Source organism: Protomyctophum bolini (assembly GCF_963924005.1).
Source record: "Protomyctophum bolini genome assembly, chromosome: 5".
NCBI lineage: Eukaryota > Metazoa > Chordata > Actinopteri > Myctophiformes > Myctophidae > Protomyctophum > Protomyctophum bolini.
Genome location: NC_137866.1, coordinates 34,099,208 through 34,122,112, shown reverse-complemented (window position 1 = coordinate 34,122,112; position 22,905 = coordinate 34,099,208). Strand labels below are relative to the sequence as shown.

Here is a 22,905-nt window from a genome sequence, read left to right as displayed (position 1 = left end):
AACGCGGCATTGTGCGCATGATTGAGATTGTATCATTGTACAGTACAGTTAGGTGGTGGAAAGCCTGGTGAGTGAGGCGAGGTTACAGTACAGTACAGTCAGTGGCATAATTGGCATTGTAATGTAAAAAATCACACCCGTGTGTGTGAAATGAGGGGCGCTAATATATTAAAGTTGAACTCATGTTGCTATATGATTAGGTGATGCAAAACAAACGGTGACAAAACAAACATTAAATTCTCTTTTGGTATTTCACATTTCATGTGTTTAGGGACAAAATGACGTACAATTTCCCTTCATTATCAATGGCGTTTTTAAAACAAACATTGAACTTAAAAGTACAAACAATAATTTATCTTCATTGTCAATGGCGTTTTTAAAACTAGCACTAGGAGGGGCTCAAAAATACAATACTGCCTCCCTTGATTATCTCACAGTAGTCGAGAGAGAGACTCGATTTGAGAGGAAACACTACATGTTTTGACAGTCAGTGATGAGAATCATGAGATAATCACAGTATCACACTAATAAATGTATTTGCATTATTATTCATGAGCAGCCAGATACTAAGATAGTGTACTCGCGTAACCGTAACCTTTCTGTGGAGTCTGGACAGACAGCCTAGTGGATTCCATTTAATACTGACTGTATAAGTGACAAGTGTTCATAATCCGGTCTAGAGCCCGCCTGCTGGCTGTATTCATAGAGTTATTATAAGGCTGTATTCCATTCTCGCCACACACACACATTATGCAGGTCGTTTCCGCATCCGTTCTACACCGGACGGTCAAACCGGATCACACTCGATCGGAACATCTGGCGCATGCGTACATCTACACATGTATTTGTTGTTTTGAAGTCGGAAGTACAGTAAACACCCACATCGATTCCCCATCATCTCTGGTGGGTCTGATGATGTGAATCATACTAACATTTATCACTGCTGTAGTGTAATGGGATGCTACACATTTACAGTAATGTAGCGTTAACGACCGCATTACAGCTGGGAGAGAAATGGACGAAGTAAGGTGAGTTTGTGTGTTGTAAAAAAATAAAATATATATATAACCGTTATAACCGTAAATAACCGAGGTGCTGATGGGGCATGACAGATCATGTGACACATCTGGATCATGAATGTTTTGTATGGTGTTGTTATCCAATGATATGCTGGTGTTATAATATGCTGGTGTTGTAATGCTGCTATTCTCTAAAACTTAAACTATAGTGCACATTTCAACAAGTTAAATATGTAACAACATAAAGGCATTCTACAGGTTCGATTGATTGATTTATTGGACATTGTGGGTACAATACTACAGTACAGTTCAAAGAAAGTACAGATCAATACAAAATCTGCTAAGAGGATAAAACCAGAAAAAGCACGATTTGTTCACATAAGGGTCCTCCATCTGGTGTCTAATGTCAGGATTGTGACATATTTCTTTGTGCAAGGGATTGGATGATTTTAATGTGTCTAGAACTTGTCCCATCATCTATTTCAGTCCTCTGTTAGGCAGCCGGCAAGGACAAGACCCAGACCAGCTCACATCTCCAAACCTGAGACCAAGGCACCAGGACTTGATCCCCACACCATGTGGGCCTGTAAGTCATTTTTTTCCATTTTTATCAAATTGTATTTTCTAATTATATGACTGATGAAAAGAAAATATATATTTGATTCGAGTTATTTCTGATCAAAGTTGTAACCTCCCATCATGTCAATTCAATTCAAAGGAGCTTTATTGGCATAATAAAACATATGTTTACATACAAATACAAAGCAAGTGTCAAAATATAATAAAAACAGTTGAAAATGGGGACAGTATATACAGTTGGAGGGGGTACAGCATTTTGTAAACAGAGCTATTTCACATTGTGTCGTTATATACATGTTATACAGGCTTTAAAGCTTTTTTGAAACAAGCAGCAATTGTTTTAAGTCACTTTGGGACAAATAGCAGCATTTCTTTCTCACGGCTATTTAAATACAAAAAACCCCCCTCAGATTTAAGATGTGTTTAAAGGTAGCAGCTCTGTTTACAAGTAGTAGATGTAGCAGTCTACTTGGTACAGATAGTAGTCCTTAGGGTGGTTGTATTCCATTGGTTACCCTTCTTTTGTCGCAAAACAGTTCACAAATCTTGCACATCATGTCAGTGATGGCTCAAAAACAACCCCTCGCTTTCGCAGATCAAGCCTTGGTCGGAGCTGTCGTTCCTGGTGAAGCTCTACTTCTGCTTCACGCTGGCGTCTCTGCTCGCACTGCTCGGGCTCACAATGTCCAACATCTACCAGCAGAGCAAGGTCTCATACACCTACGAAGACGACGTAACCGTGTCGCTCATCCAGCTGGTTGGAATCCGTGAGTGGCATGACTTGGATTAGCTTTCACCCAAGCAGAACATTTAGTAAACTGGCAGCTACCATCTGCAGGAAATTGGCTTTAACTTCCCCAAATCCACCCAACCGTGCAGCGGCCAGACATTCCTTAATGTGATCACATCACATGCCATCTGTAAAAGATGATTAATCGTGGAGGTCATTCAGCCGTAGTGGCTGTGGCCACTTCCCACCAAGGACTTACTTCCCAATTTGCTGATTTAATTCGGAACTGGATGAATGGTTCTGTGGAATTCCCAGCCAAATTATTAGCACAGCAGCTCCTTATTTCTGCAGCATTGCAAACGTTAACTCGGGATCGAAAAAACAAACCTAGATGTCAGGCAGCCTTCTCACTATTTGTTTCTCTTGACTCTGAAGTCTAAACCTTACTCTAATTAATTGAGTTGTTTTGAAAATCTATCTAAGAATAATAGAGAATACACTGACTGTGTTCTCCAAGGTGGCTTTTTAACGTGGTTTTGTCTCCACACGCAGTGTTCTGCATCTACTACATCACGCGTGGCATCCTGCAGGAGAACAGGCAGGAGCTGGTGGTGTTTGTGCTGAGCGTGTTGGTGGTCATGGTGAGATCCGTGGTCAACTTCTCGGTGCTCCCAGCAAAGGACAAGCCGGAACTAATGGTCAGTGGTGTAAAAGTAAAAGTATCAAATACTGCAATGTAGAAATACCCTGTCACAAGTAAAAGTCACTCACCGCCAGGAAACCTGTTATGCCAGTAGGGCCGGATTTTTGGGTACAGTGCGTCTATGAGGGGGGCGCGTTCTAGCGTGCACGCATGTGCACTTTTCCGTTCCATACCTGTGTGTGCACGTCATTGTTTTTGGGGTACCCTTTGAACACTCTACCTCAGGGGTCTTCAACGAGTTACTATTGTTCTTATTGAACTTTTAATCTGTTTAATGAATGACCTCTTCCATTAACTAACACATTCAGACCGTAGGACGTGTGGAAACATCATATGAAATACAACCGATGGATCCAGAGGACGTGTACACACGGCCTAGCACTTTTTCATAAAAAGTTTCGGGAGCGGATGATATGTTACGTCATGTTGTAGTCATCAGGCCGGAACCCTCAAACCAAAACTTGATGGTTTTTCCGGCCTGATGACTACAAAACAAAGACTACAACATGACGTAATGATGTCACCCGCTCCCGGCCGGATCACGCAGCAATTTAGCAACATAGACCAACTCCGAGGTGGAAGGAATGCCTGGTGACGCATGTATTGTGCATTCCACATTATGTTCCATGCATTAGGTGCGGTTTGGATGCATCCTGGGAGTGGGTGTGCTCCATGTGTTCTGTGGCACTCTGCTCATCCAGAGACCCAACATGATGGCGTTCCGTGTGGGCGGGGCCTTGGAGAGCCTACAGGAGCAGTACTTCCTGCTCAACCTGTGCTTCTCAATGGTGACCTTTGACCTGCAGGCCCAGGTAGGACCCAACACCCCCGCGGACAGTGGGATAAACCGGTTCTGGTATTGAACGGTTCCAAATGTGATTAATGTTTGATCTGGTTTCTCCGGATCTGCCGGTTCCAGATTCCATACTGTATTTCCTACAGTGGAGTTATGCCCTGCTTAATGTGGTGGACGTGCGGCCCTGGCAGTGACCAATGAGGTGTCTACGTATTTATGTCTGTGCATGAGAGGTTAATGATGATTGAATGCTGTAGGTTTCTTTCTTGTTGTTTTTAGGGCGCAATAAAGTTAATGGCCAGTTTTGTCTTTTAAATCCCTTCTGAAACAATATGTTATGTTTTCATTATTATATTTTATTATAACTTTTTAACCCTCCTATAACTGCTCCCAAACCATCTTTATCCGTGGCAGAAATATGACACCGTTCCAACTGATCTCACTTAGGGATTTTTATTTCTCCAAAGTGACAACCGTGAAAAACTGTAAATAAGTCACATAATATACTTTTAAATATCATGAAACAATGAAATATGAATGTCCTTATTATCTAAACACAATAAAATGTACACAAACAATAAACACAAACAATGGCAATCAAACTTTTACAGAAACAAGCAAAACAGGGAACATACCGTATGCGCCTTCTGTACAGATTATTAGGAGTTCAGTTAAGTTCTATTATTATTTTCTCTCTTGTCTTTGTCATGTCACTCTGACATGAGAGAGCTCCTCTCTGCAGCTATGTTCTTTTGTTCTGCTCTGACATGCCCAAGGCCCAACAGGTGATTTAAATGAGGTCATTAGGATGAGGTGATTAGAGCAGGTGAGCCCAATTCACCCTGCCCAGGAACCAGACAGACCACCAAACAGAGCACAGTAGATGGCACTATATCACCATGCATCTATATGTACCCAAATAACATACCTATAAAGTTCACATATACATTTTCAGAAAGGTAAGCAATAAAATAGCAATAGAAAATAGAAATAGAAAAATAGAAATAGAAAATACAAAATACCCATTGCTGGGACAGTTACACCTCCTATTACCCTTTCATATTGGGGGATATTCCATCAATTACTGTACATAAGTCTGGCTAATTTAAGTGAGAATTCCATTACTGTGGATATAGTCACTGCTCAGTAACCACGGTAACATACCACTGAAATAGCCTGCTCTGTAGCACAAAAACTGTCTATTTTGGTCATGTCATTATAGGCAAAAGTGTCATTATAGCCATATAGTTTGTCACAGTGGATGGGGGGGTGGGGGTGTGTGTGTGTGTGTGTGTGTGTGTGTGTGTGTGGGCCCTGTGTGTGTGTGTGTGTGTGTGTGTGGGGGGGGGGGGGGGGGGGGGGGGGGGCTGCATATGTATTGGTATTCTAAACAATATAGCTTGTTTTTAATTCAGAGAAAAAAACATATTTTAACAAGCTATATACACTTGAAAAGCTTGCAATTATTCTTCATTGAAACCACTTGTGGCTGTTTGTTAGCTCACCAGCTCTCCAGCCATAGACATACTGTAGACATCAGCTACTACACTCCACTTACTCATACAGGTACAAACAGCGTAATGTTGGTGGGTCGCAGAGACTGTAATAAGAAGAATAGAGTTTTAATACAACCAAAAGAGCAGATCTACAAGCTCATAACTCGTGTGGTGTTCTGTTGTGACTTGTAAGCTTGTAGTGGTAATAGGCTTAACCCATTCTGAACGGGAACCCCTTTTGGTGTTTTAAGCATGATGTTATACTTTAGCTATTTGAAAAATCGTGAAAATGTGCCTCAAATCTTTGAATATATATTCTTTCAGAGCGAATGTTTTTAACTCAAATCTTTTGCTACTGGGGGGGTCCCTGGAACAACATCTTTTCAGATGGGGGTCGGTGGCCAATTACATATAATTTTATATTGAGAACCACTGATATAGAAACATGAGGTTTTTCAGAAATGTGTAAATTTGTTGTTTAAATTTGATGTCAGGCCATTTTTGGTGTCTGTTTGAGATGTTTGTTTTGTATTATTTATTTCCCAGCTGTGCCTGTGCATCCTGATCATGATGGCTGCAGCATCCATGTCGCTGGTCAACGGCATCATCCTGGGGTTCGGTGTCCTCTGGGCCTGCCTCACAGCGGCAGTCGGGGCCATCGCTGTAAGTGGCTCACTCTGGTGCCTTTAATCTAGTCTGTACTGTCAGACTCTGCCGAATTACAACTGGGCAATTAAACCGAAATTACAATTTGATACCGATATTTAGAACCACCAATAACCGACTTCATCTTGTGTGTGGGTTTTTTTTTTAGGTTTTCTTATAATCGATTTTAATACAGGTGAAGTTTTTTTTTAATGCTTTTACATTTCTTATACATCAACAAATTGACAAAATTCGAATAGATTTCTTTATAATGTACTAAATTGATTGGTCTGATTAACCATTTTCTCTCTTTTGTTATCATTAATCATCATATTAATCACCCAGCTCTTAGTCTCGCGTAGCCAGACAACTATTCCACAATCTCCGAATGCTATATAGTCTGGACCTATAGCCCCCATGAGCTGAGTAAGGAAGCTGCCATTTCCGTTCACGAAAATACACTTTAAAATATCTTTAGAACTTATTTCCTTTTCTGCTAAGCAACAAGCTATATATGCTTAGATGTTTTCTATTTATATTAGGATAAATGTACGCGACTGTAAAGACGAAACGGAAGTGGCGAGGAGGCTCCACTTCCGCTTTATCGCTTACGCATGATAGCTCTTCCGTTGGCCCAGACTGTATGATGAAGCGTTTGGAAATCGCGGAGGCAACAGTCTGGTAACGCAAGACTACCCAGCTCTAGTAATGTGTGTTATTATTGGCGCCATCATAAAGAGCTCATAATAAACCATGATAAAACGTGACACAAAAAGTTAAAAGCAAAGAACCCCTTTAAAGGGGATGTATGGATGGAAGCGTGTTGGTGCCATGGCAGAACAAATTTAATGGATTAGTATCATATTATAATTTATAACATAAAGTTATCAAAAGTTGTTTTTAATGTTATAAACTTGTGTTTTTCATTTTATGATATCCTAGTGTTGGGTACTAGGATTTGAGTTTAGGGATAGCACCTCCAACCACTGCAGATGTGCTAGTTATAATGTATTAACATACTGTAGTTTAGCCCACGATACAGATTGGTTAAAATAAAATCATCATAAATTAAGTTCATGATCACACCCCAAAGCCAACCCAGCTTAGGTTTTTTTTTGTTGCAACAACAGCAGTGCCCTCTGCTGTTCAAATGACAAACCAGTGCTCTGAAATAATGGCAAAGACAAAAAAGTAGCATCTCGAGCAGTGCCCAGCAGCTGCCAGCAACACCTTTAGCCCTAGAATGGCTGTGATATTACATACAGTACATTTAATGTATTCCAGATACACAGCCATAGATCAACCTATGGCAGCCCAAGTAGCAGACTGATCATGAGGGCATTTAAAGTTGCGGTGCTGCGCGTGTACTCCCCCAATAATAAATTCCTGCAACTTGGAGTCAGATATTGGCCTCTACAATTTCATATCGTGGACTGAACATAGTGGGAAGTCCGACCCAAGCCAACACATGGAAACAGTATAAGGTTTAAACAGTGATGTTTTATTCAGGAGTCAATAAATAATAGTTCTTCCCAACCAAACAATAATGCTTTTCCATTATTCAGTCGCTCTCCTATTTTGCCTAAAAATGGAGAGAGAAAAGCCACAATCTGTACATCAGTATCAGTCAGTGCACAGTCTGATCCGCTTGTATTAAACAATGTTATACTCACCAACATTGCAGCTGTAAGGAAAGCTTGAATTATCCTCTTTCAATCTGCATATTGTATGTTTCATAAAAATCCACCGTAGACATGTCATGAGCTACTTTCTGTCAAGAAATTCTGTGCTGCTTCCTGCATTATAAAGCAGGACCATCGATGGCAGCCTGGTGTTACACCACTTCCGCGCGACGGCCAGATTCCCGGAAACGCTCTCCTCCGCGGAGGTGGAGCTTAATTTCCATCCACCAGCTGTCTAAAAACCCGGAAAAAGAAGCTGCGCACAGCTTCTTCTGTCCACGGCTGTCGGCCGTTTTGCGCTTAGGTGTGGAAACAGTGTCTCCCAGTGTAAATTCTTCCGTCAACAGTGACACACATCGCTCCAACGAACTGGAGCGGCCAATGAGGCATCTATTTTTTAAATATCTGGTGCAGACCACTGAGAGATTACTGAGGGATTACTCATGTAGATAATACAGTATGTAAGACAAATGTAACGGGTGGCAAATATATCTCTGTTCTCTCATTTTAGGTTTTAAAAGAAGCCAAGGTCTTGCTTTGGGCATTCATTATGCTTAACATTCCTGAAGTGGCCTATTTTGTTTATTTGATGTACAGGGTGAGTCGTGAACACATTTATTTTATTTCATGTTATTTCAATATATATTTGGGATCGTTTATTGTTTATTTGGATCCCCATTAGCTACTGTACCAACTGAAAGCACCACTTCACCACTTTTAAACCTATCTTCATATAATAGGTCCTCACTAATAATCATGGAAAAATGGCGCTATTATTTTGTACTCGGTCTGTGTCTCATAGGAGGGCTGTGGGCAGTTCAGAAACCGTCTTCCAGTGACATCATCGATGGGGAATACAAGCTAATAGAAACGGCAGACTTTCTAGTCCTGAAAAGTTGCATTGCGAAAATGGAAGCCATCGTTCTCACGATAATGAAAATCTAAACATATTTGTAAAACAAATCTTGTTTAAAAAATGATGTCACTGGAAGACGGTTCCTAAACTGCCCACAGCCCTCCTATGAGACACAGACTGAGTAGAAAAAAATTGTTGAAAAGTGATGAAGTGGTCCTTTAACAGCAGCTACTCTTCCTGGGGTCAACATGGCTTTCTGTGATTTCAGATCATCGACAAATGGGGCCAGGATAAATCGTACACACTGGAGGGTGCTGCCGTCACTGGAGCCTTGATCTCAATCCTGATCAAAGTGGTGCTGTTTTGGGCCCTCTACAGAATGGTCCGGAGCTTTGGCCGAGGCCTGAGGGAGAGGAGTACGTACACGTAACCACTCTGTCACCTCATAGCTTTTACCATTATTTTAAACTTTAGCTGTTGACAAATAGCAGATCTACAAGCTCATAGCCCGGCATCGAGTGCCGCTACGAGCTTGTAGATCTGCTATTTTTGAAAGATCATGTGTGCAAATATTTGACTATATATTCTTTCACAGTGAACGTTTTTAACTTCTGGGGGGAGGGCTCCCTGGAACAACATATTTTCAGATTGGGGGTCTGTGGCCGATTGGGGGTCTGTGACATGAAAAAGTTTGAGCACCACTGATAAATGTTTTTCAGAAAACTGTTTGGAAGACATTTCTTAGAATCTGGTCTCAGGTGTTAATGGGTTAAACCTCAACGGTCCCTTGGCGAAGAGATATGGTGTGAAGGAAACAAGTACCTGGTATAGAGGGTGTAGGTTTACAACCTGATCGTCCTGTCTGTGTCTTTGTGCAAGGTGTTATCTCAAGCTGGGTTCAGATTAAAGCTGCCATTCATAATAATGTTGATAACCATCTATGACAGAAAGTGGTTATTTTAGCAGAGGATAAGCTGCTATTAGAATTTCCCCTTTACGACGCAATACCTCTTGTCAACCAGTAGGAGTCACCACAGGATCTAAATGTCTCAGAAGAGCAGGGGAGACAAACTACATCCACCACACAGTTGTGTTGGTTATATCAGTGGTTCTAAAACGTTTTCATGTCAAAGACCCCCGCCCCCCCATTTGAAAAATATATGACAGGGACCCCCATAAGAGAAGATTTTTGTACACTCAAGACATGCCCCTTATATAGCCAGTACAGAATTCATTCCATGTTGATCTGACCCCCCCATGCCAAAGCGCCAGCGCTCGCCCAGCAGTCTGCTGTCAACGAGGCGGATGCGTGCACGCAACCTCGCCCTTTTAGCTGGGGACCCCCTGAAACTTCCTCAAGGACCCCACTTTGAGAACCAAAGAGTTATATATATATATTGTATTAACATACAATACTCTATTTATTTATAACTTTCCTACATGTTTTTTCCTATAAAGACATGCCCATAACCTAGTAATGCTTGAGGTAATACACCTGTATATAAATGCGCCTGTTTTATTTCTCTCTGTATTGCTCTGATCTTCACTGTACAAAGCGTTCCCACTTCCCAGACAAAAACCAAAACTCTCTTCAGATAGACCCTGACGAAGACCTTGTAGGTCAAAACACGTTGGTCTTTTTGCTTGTTTGTTTTACACCTTTTTGTAATTAAGCATTACTCTTTTTTCTCCCCACAGTGTTTGCATCCACAATGCAGTAAACGTCCCGCACCGATGGAGGGACGACATGGTTTGCGGTTATTTCGGGTGGACCTACTGTACGCTTCAGAACGCTTTGGTGTTTTGGAGTGCCATAGTTTTCTCTGTGTCGGTGGTTGAAGAGGACCTCGGCCAACATTTCACTGAACACCATTCCGCTGAGATGACAAAATGAACATTTTCTGAAACATCTTGCTGAAAGGCCAGTTTGAGTGGTCTCCGGTGGGCTCACATTTTGTGCGTTGGAATTCTGTCAATTTAACTCGCGCGTTTAGCGGATGCTTCTCCTTCAGTGCAGCATGTATGATGCCATATGAAAGGATGCTTCTCTTTCAGTGCAGCATGTATGATGCCAAAAGTAACGATAATAGCAGATTTAGGGGCTCACAACCAGTGTTGATTTCGTCGACTAAAACTAAGACGAAAAATGTTCGTCGACTACCTTTTTTCACTAAATGAAAACTAAGCTATGATGACATTTGTTCGTCAACAAAACTAGACTAAAATGTTGGGAAGGGACTAGTGGACAAGATATCCAGTATACTGTAAGTGCAAGTCATTTTACACTTGGTTGCATGCTGACAATAGCAGATCTACAAGCTCAATGCGTCGCGCTGTGACACGTTGTGAGCTTGTAGATCAGCTATTTTCAGCAAGTGTAAAATTACGACGGCATCAAGGCCCACCAAAATACATTTTAGTCGACTAAATCAACTGTCGATTTAGTTCAGACTAAAACTAGACTAACACTAAAACATTCCAGGTGACTAAAATGTGACTGAAACTAAATGAAAACTATTGAAGTGACTATGACTAAAACTAATAGCAAACTTTGCTGCCAAAAACAACACGGTGTGTGATGTGTTGTGAGCCTTTAGAGCTGCTATTTTCAGAGAATGTGGAACACGTGCCCAACATAGGGATGCCAGACTGAAATATGGTCAAGCTGCATGCACATGATTTAAATTCTTTATTTCTATTTATTCATAGAATGGCTTCTAATTTTAATTCTGTTTTTAACAGATCGTTTGCTTACAGTGATATTCATCATAGTGGCTTTTGATGTTCAACAAATTCTACAAAATGCTCTACATCTAGAAACCAAAGAATGTTTCTGGTGATATGGAGCTTTTTTATGATTACATTCTGCCTCGATTTAACACTGCTGCTTTTAATATACTGTATGTACATGTTAATACACTGTATATTTATTCACGACACACTTTATTTAATTTTTTAAGTAAACTATATAGTATTTAAGTATACTAAAAGTATTTGGAAATTGATACTTCTGCTGCACTTTAATACTTGATTAACAACTCAATGTATGTTTTTTTAACTTAAAAGTTCTTAATAAAATGTTAAAAGAACCATTTTCAAAATAGCATTTCTACTTCCTCAAATAAGTACATGATTAGTGGGGGAAAGAAAAAGACACTACAATAGGGAATAGCAGTGGGGTTCATTTTCTGGTTCCAACGACAGAGACTTCCAAAAACAATATTTATATTAATTATGTTAAGCCTATAATCAAGCCATCTGGGACCCTGGTGAATCATGAACATTTGATTCTGTGAAAAAACTAATTCAATATTTAATAATAATGATATACTATAAATGAAATTGGGTCTGGATCGATGGAACCAGTACATGGCTGACACTGGTGTGCCCCAGGGCTGGGGTCTATACTTGGACCCCTCTGTTTTCCCCTGTACACCACCTCTTCTTTTGTTTTTTTTTATAAATTTTATCCCACGATTTTGTAACCCATTTTTCACCCGTGTCAATTATCTAATGTGATCCTGGGCTCTACACACCCTCCGCCAACCTAGTCCCCATATATGGGGGACAAGGAGAGAGCAACTGACTCATGCTTCGTACACCACCTCTTCAACAAAGATAACAGCTCTACTAGCTCACAAAGGTTTTTCTCCCGAGTGGACCCAGCAATAAACTACTCAGTTTATTAAACCGAGCAGTTCAGTAAACAGGCTATAATGATGACAGTGTGTTTTTGCCATTTTCTGTGTTCATACATGCAATTCAAAGCATTGCCACAGTAAATTAGACTGTTTTGGAATGCATGTACAGTAAATATGTGAATAGATTATTGTATTGACCTTTGGCCCTACAATTCTAACTAATGTTAGTGTAGATCATTCACCCATTCAAATGGCAAATTGGCATCCATTTCAATAATAATTACTGTTATACTGTAGGTCAGGGCCTAAAGGAAAATAACTTAAAGATTAAACATATCCAAACATTACAGCCACTAAGAAAGAGAATAGATTTTATTGACTTTAACAAAATAATTATTAAAACCTTTGAGAACTTGGAAAATCTGATTAATATAAAAAGTACCAAATAGACTTCTTTTCAGAAATGATACATTGTAAACTGGTCAATAAACATATAGACTATACAAAATACATCTTCATTCAAGCATTGCGTACATTTGTCAAAGTTTAAGGAATGACTGACTTAAGAATGAGTCAGAGTTGGTCCTCTTGTGGGATTCTGTTGAACCTGACTTCACTGCTAGTATATATATTCAGTTAAGAGAGTTAATGGTTTTGTTAGGTGAATTTCATAAGGTATGGCATACAAGCACAGATACATCACCAATCTTTTAACACAATGTAAGTTAGGCCACGTTAAATATATACTTAAAGCAGAGACTGCAAAACGGATTTTTAGCACTACAAAATAACAGTCTTGATATGCTCAATCCTGCAGTCAAAGAAGCCCAACTTTTTAATGTGGTCACGTGTTACAACTTGCGAACAGACTACCAGTCTGTAAACTAAACAGTTCAACTATGGCTTCGTGGAGGTTCAAAATAAAGAGTTATTAAGTGCTTAAATTGGAATGAAATTCATTTTTTACAACCGTTCCTCATACTCTGCCATGTCGTTATGTTCACTCGCTACACAGAGGTTGCAGATAACAGATACGCAACATTACTATATATTTCCAGTTTCTTTAGCTCCAACAATGCCTGCAACAGTAAAGAGAATAGTATGGGTGTGGTATGGTACATCTGCAACACTGCATTGCAGAGATATGATATACAGTATGATGGGTAGAATTAAGATCACATAAACCTTTAAATTATATATTTTCTTTACATTTATACACAACAGACCAGTGTTTAAGGCACAGGCAGTAAATGTGGGCATTGCAGAGGAGTTGTGATCTCCCTGCTCTTTCGGAGAAATTAAGTGATATTGACAATACATTAAATCATTAGTTACTCACCGGAAATAGCCGATCTACAAACTTGCGATGCCATCACCTTGGATTGTGACTTCTACTTTCGGTGAACACCACCATTGCACAACTACGTATAAATTAAGCATTAGACCGTGAGAACTCAGGAAATGCAGTGTTCACTTGTAACATAGTAAGAAATATGCCATTTCTTGGCATACCCATTTGGAAACTGTAAAAAAAAAAAAAAAAAAAAAGATTTGACAGCATCAAACATCCGTCTATACCGTTAGTTGCATTTGCAACAACCGCTATCCAGAGCCGATTGTGTGCCAAGCCTGGTTACTCTTTACTTGACTAAGGCCCTATTAGTGTATTAATATGCAACATTGAAGGGAAATTTCGCCAACCTAAATCCAAGAGTTCTGACATGAAGAGAACATATCTAAACTGCCTGGAAAAAATACCCTGTCTTCTACATTCCGTATGTGAAATGACACGTTTGTGACATCACAGGCGTGAGCGTCCTTTCCGCATTTCACAGGAGATACACAGAAGACGTTTTTTCCTCCACACTATATCAAATTATATGATCTCCTCACGTCAGACCAACAGGATCTTAGGTATAAAACGTCTGCAAAGTTTCCCTTTAACACCATGTTTGTACGTAATGAAAATCTCCCCAGTTCATCAAGGGTGGAACTAAAAGTTCACTACATATACTCATTTAAATCAATCTTTATACACTCTCAGGTCTCGAACACGAATCAGTCTTTCGTAATTAGGTCCGTCATACATAAAAGCATTACCAAAGACCGTGCTGTAAAAACAGCATTAAACCTTTAAAACGTTTGCTATTGATGATGTATGGAAATAAAAGAAAAGATCTCTGTAAAATCCTCAGTGTTAATTCATCCATTTGTTACTCTTGAGAGTGTGCAAATTTAAAGTTAAATTGACACTCGGGACTTCACACACACACACACACACACACACACACACACACACACACACACACACACACACACACACACACACACAGAGGGGCCCTCTGCGGCAACAACACTGAACAAATTAGAATCCACTCGTGATAGAGATTTGTTGAGTGCTGAATCCGAGCACTTGATGTCACCGGAGGGAGGAAGAGGAAGCCAGCCGTCATCAGAACTCTTCCTCCTCCTCCTCGGAGCTGAGGTAGTTCTGCTTCTTTCTCACGTTCCAGTGTAAACATTGGGCCAGGCTCTCGAACCAGTCGTTGACCGGGTCTCGGAAACAGATGGAGGGAACGGGGTAGCAGGAAGTAGTGATGGTAATACTGTAACGGGGATGGGAATTGGCACACACATAAAACATTATTGAGTCAGTGGGTTAAAAGAAAACAAAAGAAAGTCAGAGGTATTTTCAATCACGTAACAAGCCGGGAGGTGTTGACACAAGACATGGCGACATGACTGTGCATTTGTTTTCCGTCATGGCTCAATGAGGCTCGCTGCAGGTGAGGAACCAGGAACCAGGAACAAATTTCTTTTTTGAAGGCTTAATGAAGGAAGTAGAAACTAAATAACTTGCACAGGGCGTGTGGGACGCACCTGGATCAAGTCCACAGTTAAGCTGGGTCAAGGAAGGTTATGTAACAAACACCTGTGACTGAGAGTCTAGGCAGAGTCCCTGTGGGGGCGTGGTTAGAGCCGTAAGCCATTAGCATGTCTGTCGCTGTTGTTGTGCTACTCTGTCACCGCTGGCTTACCTGTCTCCGTGGCAGACTTCCTGTCGCTTCCTCCCGTCGAACGACACCCAGGCCGTGTTACGTGCGTCGCGAGACAGCATTATCTGCAAAAGGTGAAACGCAGGGAATGCTTTAGTGGAAGAACCTTTTTGGTGATGCAAACCGGCACGAGAATGTAAACCGGTCACATTGAGATATTCTTTTTTTTTTTTAAGATGTTTTTTGAAAACAGACACCCATGTGATTTTCAGCAAGCCACATTGGGAGCTTATTAGGTATTCCAGGTATTATTAAAATGTCATGCTTCATCATTAACATTCTCAATTCTGAGAAAGTAATTTGTACACGCACAGAGTAAAGGGCCGTCACCACCAAGCAATACAAGTGGTGTGGACTCTGCAATCCACTTGAGTTGGAGCGATTTTTAAAACAATATCTTTATAGTTAGGTAGGTAACGATATATCGTATATCGATATTTTTCCTGACGATATATATCGTTAATCCTGACGATATTAATCAATGTAATAGAAATGCTATATATATATATATATATATATATATATATATATAAAATATATATAAAATGTTTTTAGGGGGGCTAGTGAATTATGGTGTGTGTGTGATATGAAATGTGAGCTTTAATCATATTCCATCATATTCAAGTGCTTTTGGAGAGAAATGCAGTCACTTTCATTAGTAGAGAACTGTAGAGGGGAGCTGTCTGTGCCCAGGTGATGGTTGTTGATGCTCATTAATACATCAAGGAAGGCAATTATGTTTCTGCACTGTCAAAAGTATTTTTCTGTCATTTTTCTGTAAAATATTCTTTGTTAAAAATAGTGAAAGATCGTAATCGTGATACGAATCGTATCGGGAGTTGAGTGAATCGTTACATGCCTAGTTCTAGTGCTTGGTTTGGACTGCCCTTCATAGACCTGTAAGGTTCAACTATCAATCATTTTAGCTGGGTATCCTTGGGACGCTGTCAAGGAGCCCACGGTGGGGAACCATTGACATAGCCATGAGCAGAGCCAAACACAAATATTAATGGGCTCTATGCATACACGCCCATTTTGTTTTTCAGGGCCCCAGGGATACTTCCATCACAGGTGTTACCGATGATACTAATGAAGGCTCTGTTCCATTCTGGTCAAACAGAGTCAGGGTGCTGCTTTTGTGCGTCTTGGCTCACTGGAAACACTGAGTGGGTCTCAAAGTGTCCTTGAGTGGGTTCCAAATAGTCCCGTACGGGTGTCTAACTCTGAATGTGTACAAATGGAACCAAATGGACCGTAAGGGTTCTATTTGTACACTCTCAGAGTCAGGGGGTCCTCGAAATAAAATAAAAGTTTGAGAACCAGGGGGTCCTTGAAATTAAAAAGTTTGAGAATCATTGTACGCTAAACGGAGCAGAGCCTTAATTAGTATCATCGGTAACAGTAGTAGGGAAGGGGCCCGGAAGTAGGAAGAGATATTCTGTGTTTACACTAGAGCCTATTTCACATACCTTGAGTTCCACGCCGGCAGGAACCACGATGGGCCTGAAGGACAGCGAGTGAGGACAGATGGGTGTGATCATGATGGCTGGCACGTTGGGGTGGATCATGGAAGCTCCCGCAGCCACCGCGTACGCTGTGCTCCCCGTGGGCGTGGACACGATCACACCTGGGAAAGACAACAGCAATAAAATATAGTATAACATGCAATCTCTCTCTTTTTCTCCCCGCTTGACACACATCGAGGGTTTGCTTGGGAGTAAGTCCCTGCGACATGCTACTAGTGTCATCTAGGAGTACCTCACGCTAAGAGAAACAGGAGATAGGATCCCACCCCTTCCTGTAGGAGTCGCTGGTTCCCCCCCCTCCCCCCCCCCTCCATCATGGTCAAGTGTGTTCATATATAGATGCTCGGAAATGACTGGATTTGGGTCTGGTTCATTACCCCTGCAGCACCCGAATGCCCAACCCTCTTTGCTATAATGATATCACAGTCTCTAGACATTTCCAAAGACGCAGCAGACTAGTTTTCCAGAAAGGTTCTTCCCGGGAGGTGAAGGCCAGACAGAGAAGGAAGCAAAAGACTGAACTTCTGTTCTCTCAGCAGATCGATCTGTTTGGCCTGTCAGACATCCATCCACCCATCACTGCTTGTGTCCTAAATCAAGCACGGAATCGGTGATAAGCGATCAGCCCTCGTGTGCACTTCAAAATGTTGGCCTGACAGACCCAACGACAGAGTGGCTAATGCCTGATTTATACTTAGTAGTAGTTGCGCCAACGGACATCAGCTGCACACACACACACACACACACACACACACACACACACACACACACACACACACACACACACACACACACACACACACACACACACACACACACACACACACACACACACACACACACACACACAGTCTTTCTCCTGTTTCCTTTTTATATTTTTATCCCACGATTTTGAAACCCATTTTTTCACCCAGTGTCAATTATCTAATGTAATCCGGGCTCTACAACTTGGAGGGGCAGCGGACATTTCCTGTCAATCTACTATGTACTATCCAAATAAGGTAGAAAAGTCCAAACAATATATATTTTTTAAAGGCTACAAAACTGACTGGAACAACACTATATCATACGTTATCATATTTAATGTACAGCAGGGATGCATTAACCACTGGGCAGAATCCTCTTATGTCAACAAGATAGATTATGTTTGTGACAGAAAATATTTCCAGACTCCGGCGCTCACTAAGACCCTTATCCATGCCTTCATCACCCCCTGTCTTGACCACTGCAGTGGAGTTCTGTCCGGGCACCCCAGCAAAGCCCTGTACAAGCAACACACATCATCTCTACACTATACCCTGTACAGGCAACACACATCATCTCTACACTATACCCTGTACAGGCAACACACATCATCTCTACACTATACCCTGTACAGGCAACACACATCATCTCTACACTATACCGTGTACAAGCAACACACATCATCTCTACACTATACCGTGCAAATAACAGTGGATCCTATTGGTTCACCAATCTGAGCACCCGCCCCCGCCCCCCCTGCCCCCGGTGGAAAACAGCAGAGAACACTGACCTCACCAAATGTTGAGTTATTGGTTAGCGAGATACAAGGAAGAGATACAAGGAAGAGATACAAGGAAGAGATACAAGCTTCCTATGCCAGAATTTCCAATGGGTTTCCCCAGGCTTTCATTTTTGAGCCGAATGAAAATAAAAGCCTGGGTACCGAGGCTAGCACTGAAAAGACTGCTAGTTTTGTTTTGTTTATTTTTCTTTGTTTCAATGTAAAAAAAACACTCACCATCTCCCTGTACAGTGGTAATGAGGTGTCCATCCAGGAAGAGGTCGACGTTGGAGAGGTAGGATGATGGACCTCTGTCAACCACCACTTCATTCAACACCTGACCAAAAAACACAACACAAACAAGTGTCAACCACCACTTCATTCAACACCTGACCAAAAAACACAACACAAACAAGTGTTAACCACCACTTCATTCAACACCTGACCAAAAAACACAACACAAACAAGTGTCAACCACCACTTCATTCAACACCTGACCAAAAAACACAACACAAACAAGTGTCAACCACCACTTCATTCAACACCTGACCAAAAAACACAACACAAACAAGTGTCAACCACCACTTCATTCAACACCTGACCAAAAAACACAACACAAACAAGTGTCAACCACCACTTCATTCAACACCTGACCAAAAAACACAACACAAACAAGTGTCAACCACCACTTCATTCAACACCTGACCAAAAAACACAACACAAACAAGTGTCAACCACCACTTCATTCAACACCTGACCAAAAAACACAACACAAACAAGTGTAAACCACCACTTCATTCAACACCTGACCAAAAAACACAACACAAACAAGTGTCAACCACCACTTCATTCAACACCTGACCAAAAAACACAACACAAACAAGTGTCAACCACCACTCCATTCAACACCTGACCAAAAAACACAACACAAACAAGTGTCAACCACCACTTCATTCAACACCTGACCAAAAAACACAACACAAACAAGTGTCAACCACCACTTCATTCAACACCTGACCAAAAAACACAACACAAACAAGTGTCAACCACCACTTCATTCAACACCTGACCAAAAAACACAACACAAACAAGTGTCAACCACCACTTCATTCAACACCTGACCAAAAAACACAACACAAACAAGTGTCTACCACCAGCTCATTCAACACCTGACCAAAAAACACAACACAAACAAGTGTCAACCACCACTTCATTCAACACCTGACCAAAAAACACAACACAAACAAGTGTCAACCACCAGCTCATTCAACACCTGACCAAAAAACACAACACAAAAAAAGCCTTCTGCCCCCCCCCCCCCTACGGCGCCCCTACTGGGCAATCAACATCGAGCCTAACTGCACTTTACTATTTTGACTTGCAATCCAGAACTTGTGTTAATGATTAAAATGTAATTTTGACCAATCTGTATGGTAGAGCAGTGGTTCTCAAACCAAAAAAGACCCCCATAACTCTGTGTGTGTACAAATGGTACACTCTCAAGAGTTTTAATACATTACACTTCAAGTAGCACACTTCCACTGAGAACTTAACACGTTGACAAGTAGCCCTGCCAGAAGCTCATACTGTATACAGGTATGGCTAATATCTCCCCCAATTTAGTGGGGATTCCCTCTTGGATGAGCCGTACATGTTTTGGACTCCCATGTGGGAGACACGGGTTCGAGGCGCGGGTGTTAGTAGTAATTACTTCAAGGAAGAGGACATAAAGGTTACGGAACTGCAGCTTTGCGCAATTCCCAAAATCACAAAGTGTCCCATTTCGTTTCTCTCAGATAGCCTCCACAAACAAAGCTTATTATTGTGCCCGAGAGAGAGAGAGAGTGACAAGCACAGCTGCGGGGCAGGTCGAACAGGTTGGGTGTTCTTTTCTCCCCCTCTTCTCTCTCTCTCTCCCGTGTCTCTCCACGCAGCATTCCTTTGCTTGACAACAATGCTTGCTCACGCACACTCACACGTTGCAGTAATAATGGCAGCCTGGAGGGATAACCACAGGCCAGGCGGTGAGGCCATCGCTATCTTTTGAGACGTGTGCCAAGTCGTTAGGATTGAGTGATGTCGGTGACTTGTTCTGTCCTCAATCTCACAGTTGTCGCTCCGCTTACCTGCTGCCACCATAATAACTCTGTTATTGTGTTTTGCCTTAAGGTTTAGCTCTGTGATTTCACTGCGCTCGTGTGCCAGTCTAACGGACAGGGAGGCACACTGTGCAATGTTCCCGACCGTCTGTAGATGTTTGTGGAACAGGGTAGACGACCGGCGTGCCGTGTCGGTCACCGGTGGCACTTCTTGCAATCATTAGTGGAGTTTGAGGCGATTTAAGGGTGAATATTGGTTACGAAGGGTTGTTGCATAAAGAGTTGTTGCATAAAGGCTTTCGATCAATGACATTATGGCAATAAAATCCATTCAACACATCCAAACGGGTAAGGTTTAATATCTTGCAAACATTCTTGGGACGCCTCAGTTTTTATTTGTTATTTTTTAGAAAAGGGTCCGTCATGTGCTATGCTAACAGTATGAATGCACGTTATGCTGCCATGACACTAATGGTATGTATCATTAGCTACTTTAAATATAGGTTATATTTCGTGGCAAATTATTCTAGGGCTATTTATATAGGCTTGATATTAGAACATGGTCAACGTTCACGATGGGTTGCAACTTCAAGTGGAGAATTATGAATTAACAACAGTGTAATGTAAAGTTACTGTATCCGTTCTGCGCCAAATGTGTTCATGTTGTTTAGCTCATTCTCTTTGTTCCTTTTTCATTGTTGCACACCGTACCCTCTCCTCCTATATTTTCAACATGAAGGGGTAGAGAAAAAAAGAAAAAAAAAAGTTTGCTGGTCAATGAGAATGAAAACAGAGCAGTAATGGATGACGTACTGTGGCCAGCTCGCTCACCTGGTAATTGACAGCTTTGCGGCTTCCCTCACTGTCTCCGTTGGTCATGATGAGACCTTTCTCGTCCACCCTGGCTTTCTTCTCCTTGATGTCCTTGTGCACGCGCACTCTCAGCCGACTGCGCAGGATGATGGCGGCGTTTCCTACGCGAGCAAAAACACATCTCACAGTGAGAACCCACACACACACAACACAATTAAAAAACAACCCTGGACGTAACGCTGCAATGGTCCATTTGATTACTACGTTTCTACACACAAAAAATAACACTGAATGTCACTGTGTGGCTATGATAGCGCTGGTCAGATGTCACATACCCTCAATGATTTGGGTGACCTGAGACTGGTAAGTGTCGAAGTTGAAAGGCGTGAGGAACCCCAGGGAACCCAGGTGAAAGGCCATTACTGGTGGAACGCTCTCCTGCAAAACACACGCTCCTTTAGAATTTGTCGTCAGAACAAGTTATCGCTATGAAGGAGCGCCACCTGGGTAACTTTCGTACCTGGAAGAGTGAAGATGCGTACAACAGGGTTCCATCTCCACCCAGACAGATGATGAAGTCTACCAGATTGGAAATGTCATCGAGATCTGGTGGGGTGGGGGGAGAGAATGTTTATCATATATTTTCGTCACGACTATGTGATGAAGTATAAATGTAACTCAACTCTTACAATTCCAAGTGCTTGTCAGGGTTCGGGGGGTCCCCAGTTCAAATAGGAATACTTTTGGAGGTCACTGCCTGAAAAGGTTGAGAACCAACTAGTCTACATTGAAATCTCTTTGCCGTAAATGGCCGCTCTACTTGCAGATGAGCCATTTTCGTTGAAGGTTTGTCTCAGAAAAGGGCTCATGTGCTTAAGGCTCTTCTAGGTGAAAAACATGTGGTATGATAAGAGAGAGAGAGAGAGAGAGAGAGAGCCCGTTGGCCAGCATACCTTCTCTGAAAGTGCAACATGTCTTAATGATGGTCCCGAAGTTCTCATCGCCTGCGATGGCCGGGTCCTCCAGAACTGTCTTCTCCACGTAAACAATCAGGTTTTTCACCTACAGAATAAACATTCGGACAACAGGTCTGGTCAACACACAGGTAAAGATTGTGCAAAGTCTACTGTTTAAAATCAACTAAATGTGGAAATATAATGAAATATAAGCTAGACTATTATGTTTCAAAACGTAGGGTACTGTTCGGTCAGACCCACGGTTGTCCAGAACCGCCCCAAAAAGGCCTCTGCCCGGGCTCTGGACAGGGCCCCTGACATAGAACTCCACATGTGGGCATAAAAGGGACACAGACATAATATCTGGGTGGGCCATGCATTTCCAACTTGCATCGTTCCAAGTAGGCCAGGGCCCAACGGGCACTGCTCTAGTTTAGAATAATGGGAAACCAGCTGAGGACCACTTCAATAAATTCATTGAGAGCCATCGCAAAGTTAAGAACAATAACTTGCTGAAATAACTAGTGTGTGAACATGGAATTCAAACTAAATCATTATTCCCTGAAGAAGACCTCCTAGGTCGAAACGTGCAGCCTTTTTCTTATTTTTACTCGTTTACTGCCTTAGGCCAGCACCTCACCAACACTGGTGTGCGCCCTTTCCCCGTTTTGTCTACATGGAATTCAAACAATACACATAATGATTTGCTCTGTCGATGTGTGAGTGATGTCACAGCGCACATTGATGGTGAGTGAAGTCACGGGGCGTGTGAATGTGTGTGAG

General features: G+C 41.7%; 2 protein-coding genes across 8 annotated transcripts in view; one reads left to right on the top strand and one right to left on the bottom strand.

Annotated features, from left to right (window-relative positions):
- Positions 1-866: 866 nt before the first annotated feature.
- Positions 867-11,584, top strand: LOC308315578 (uncharacterized protein). Of its 4 annotated transcripts, none has more exons than XM_080763626.1 (9): positions 867-1,023; positions 1,506-1,605; positions 2,194-2,365; positions 2,881-3,026; positions 3,667-3,843; positions 5,870-5,986; positions 8,162-8,248; positions 8,775-8,922; positions 10,205-11,584. In XM_080763626.1, the coding sequence occupies exons 1-9, from the start codon at positions 959-961 to the stop codon at positions 10,225-10,227; spliced, it is 1,035 nt and encodes a 344-aa protein (XP_080619752.1). In that variant the 5' UTR covers positions 867-958; the 3' UTR covers positions 10,228-11,584. The 4 variants fall into 4 exon arrangements, with proteins under 4 accessions (XP_080619752.1, XP_080619753.1, XP_080619754.1 ...); XM_080763627.1 differs by lacking the exon at positions 10,205-11,584 and adding an exon at positions 9,063-9,582 and having other exon boundaries at positions 8,775-8,982; XM_080763628.1 differs by having other exon boundaries at positions 891-1,028.
- A 917-nt stretch (positions 11,585-12,501) lies between these two features.
- The window catches only part of LOC308315191 (NAD kinase-like), a 30,011-nt gene continuing 19,607 nt past the window's right edge, over positions 12,502-22,905 (bottom strand). For all 4 annotated transcript variants that reach the window (XM_080763039.1, XM_080763038.1, XM_080763037.1 and 1 more), the window contains 8 exons: positions 22,120-22,228; positions 21,687-21,772; positions 21,502-21,604; positions 21,185-21,327; positions 18,492-18,591; positions 16,673-16,830; positions 15,186-15,268; positions 12,502-14,753 (listed from right to left, as the gene is read on the bottom strand). In XM_080763039.1, coding sequence (XP_080619165.1) covers positions 14,600-14,753; positions 15,186-15,268; positions 16,673-16,830; positions 18,492-18,591; positions 21,185-21,327; positions 21,502-21,604; positions 21,687-21,772; positions 22,120-22,228 — 936 coding nt within the window. In that variant the 3' untranslated portion in view covers positions 12,502-14,599. The remainder of the gene's footprint in view (positions 14,754-15,185; positions 15,269-16,672; positions 16,831-18,491; positions 18,592-21,184; positions 21,328-21,501; positions 21,605-21,686; positions 21,773-22,119; positions 22,229-22,905) is intronic.

Bases quoted from the DNA above. Each gene is read 5' to 3' on its own strand.
- LOC308315578 (XM_080763626.1), top strand. From the start codon at position 959: ATGCTACACATTTACAGTAATGTAGCGTTAACGACCGCATTACAGCTG. The intron at 3,027-3,666 runs GTCAGTGGTGTA...TCCATGCATTAG, and splicing joins AGGACAAGCCGGAACTAATG to GTGCGGTTTGGATGCATCCT. The intron at 5,987-8,161 runs GTAAGTGGCTCA...CTCTCATTTTAG, and splicing joins CGGCAGTCGGGGCCATCGCT to GTTTTAAAAGAAGCCAAGGT.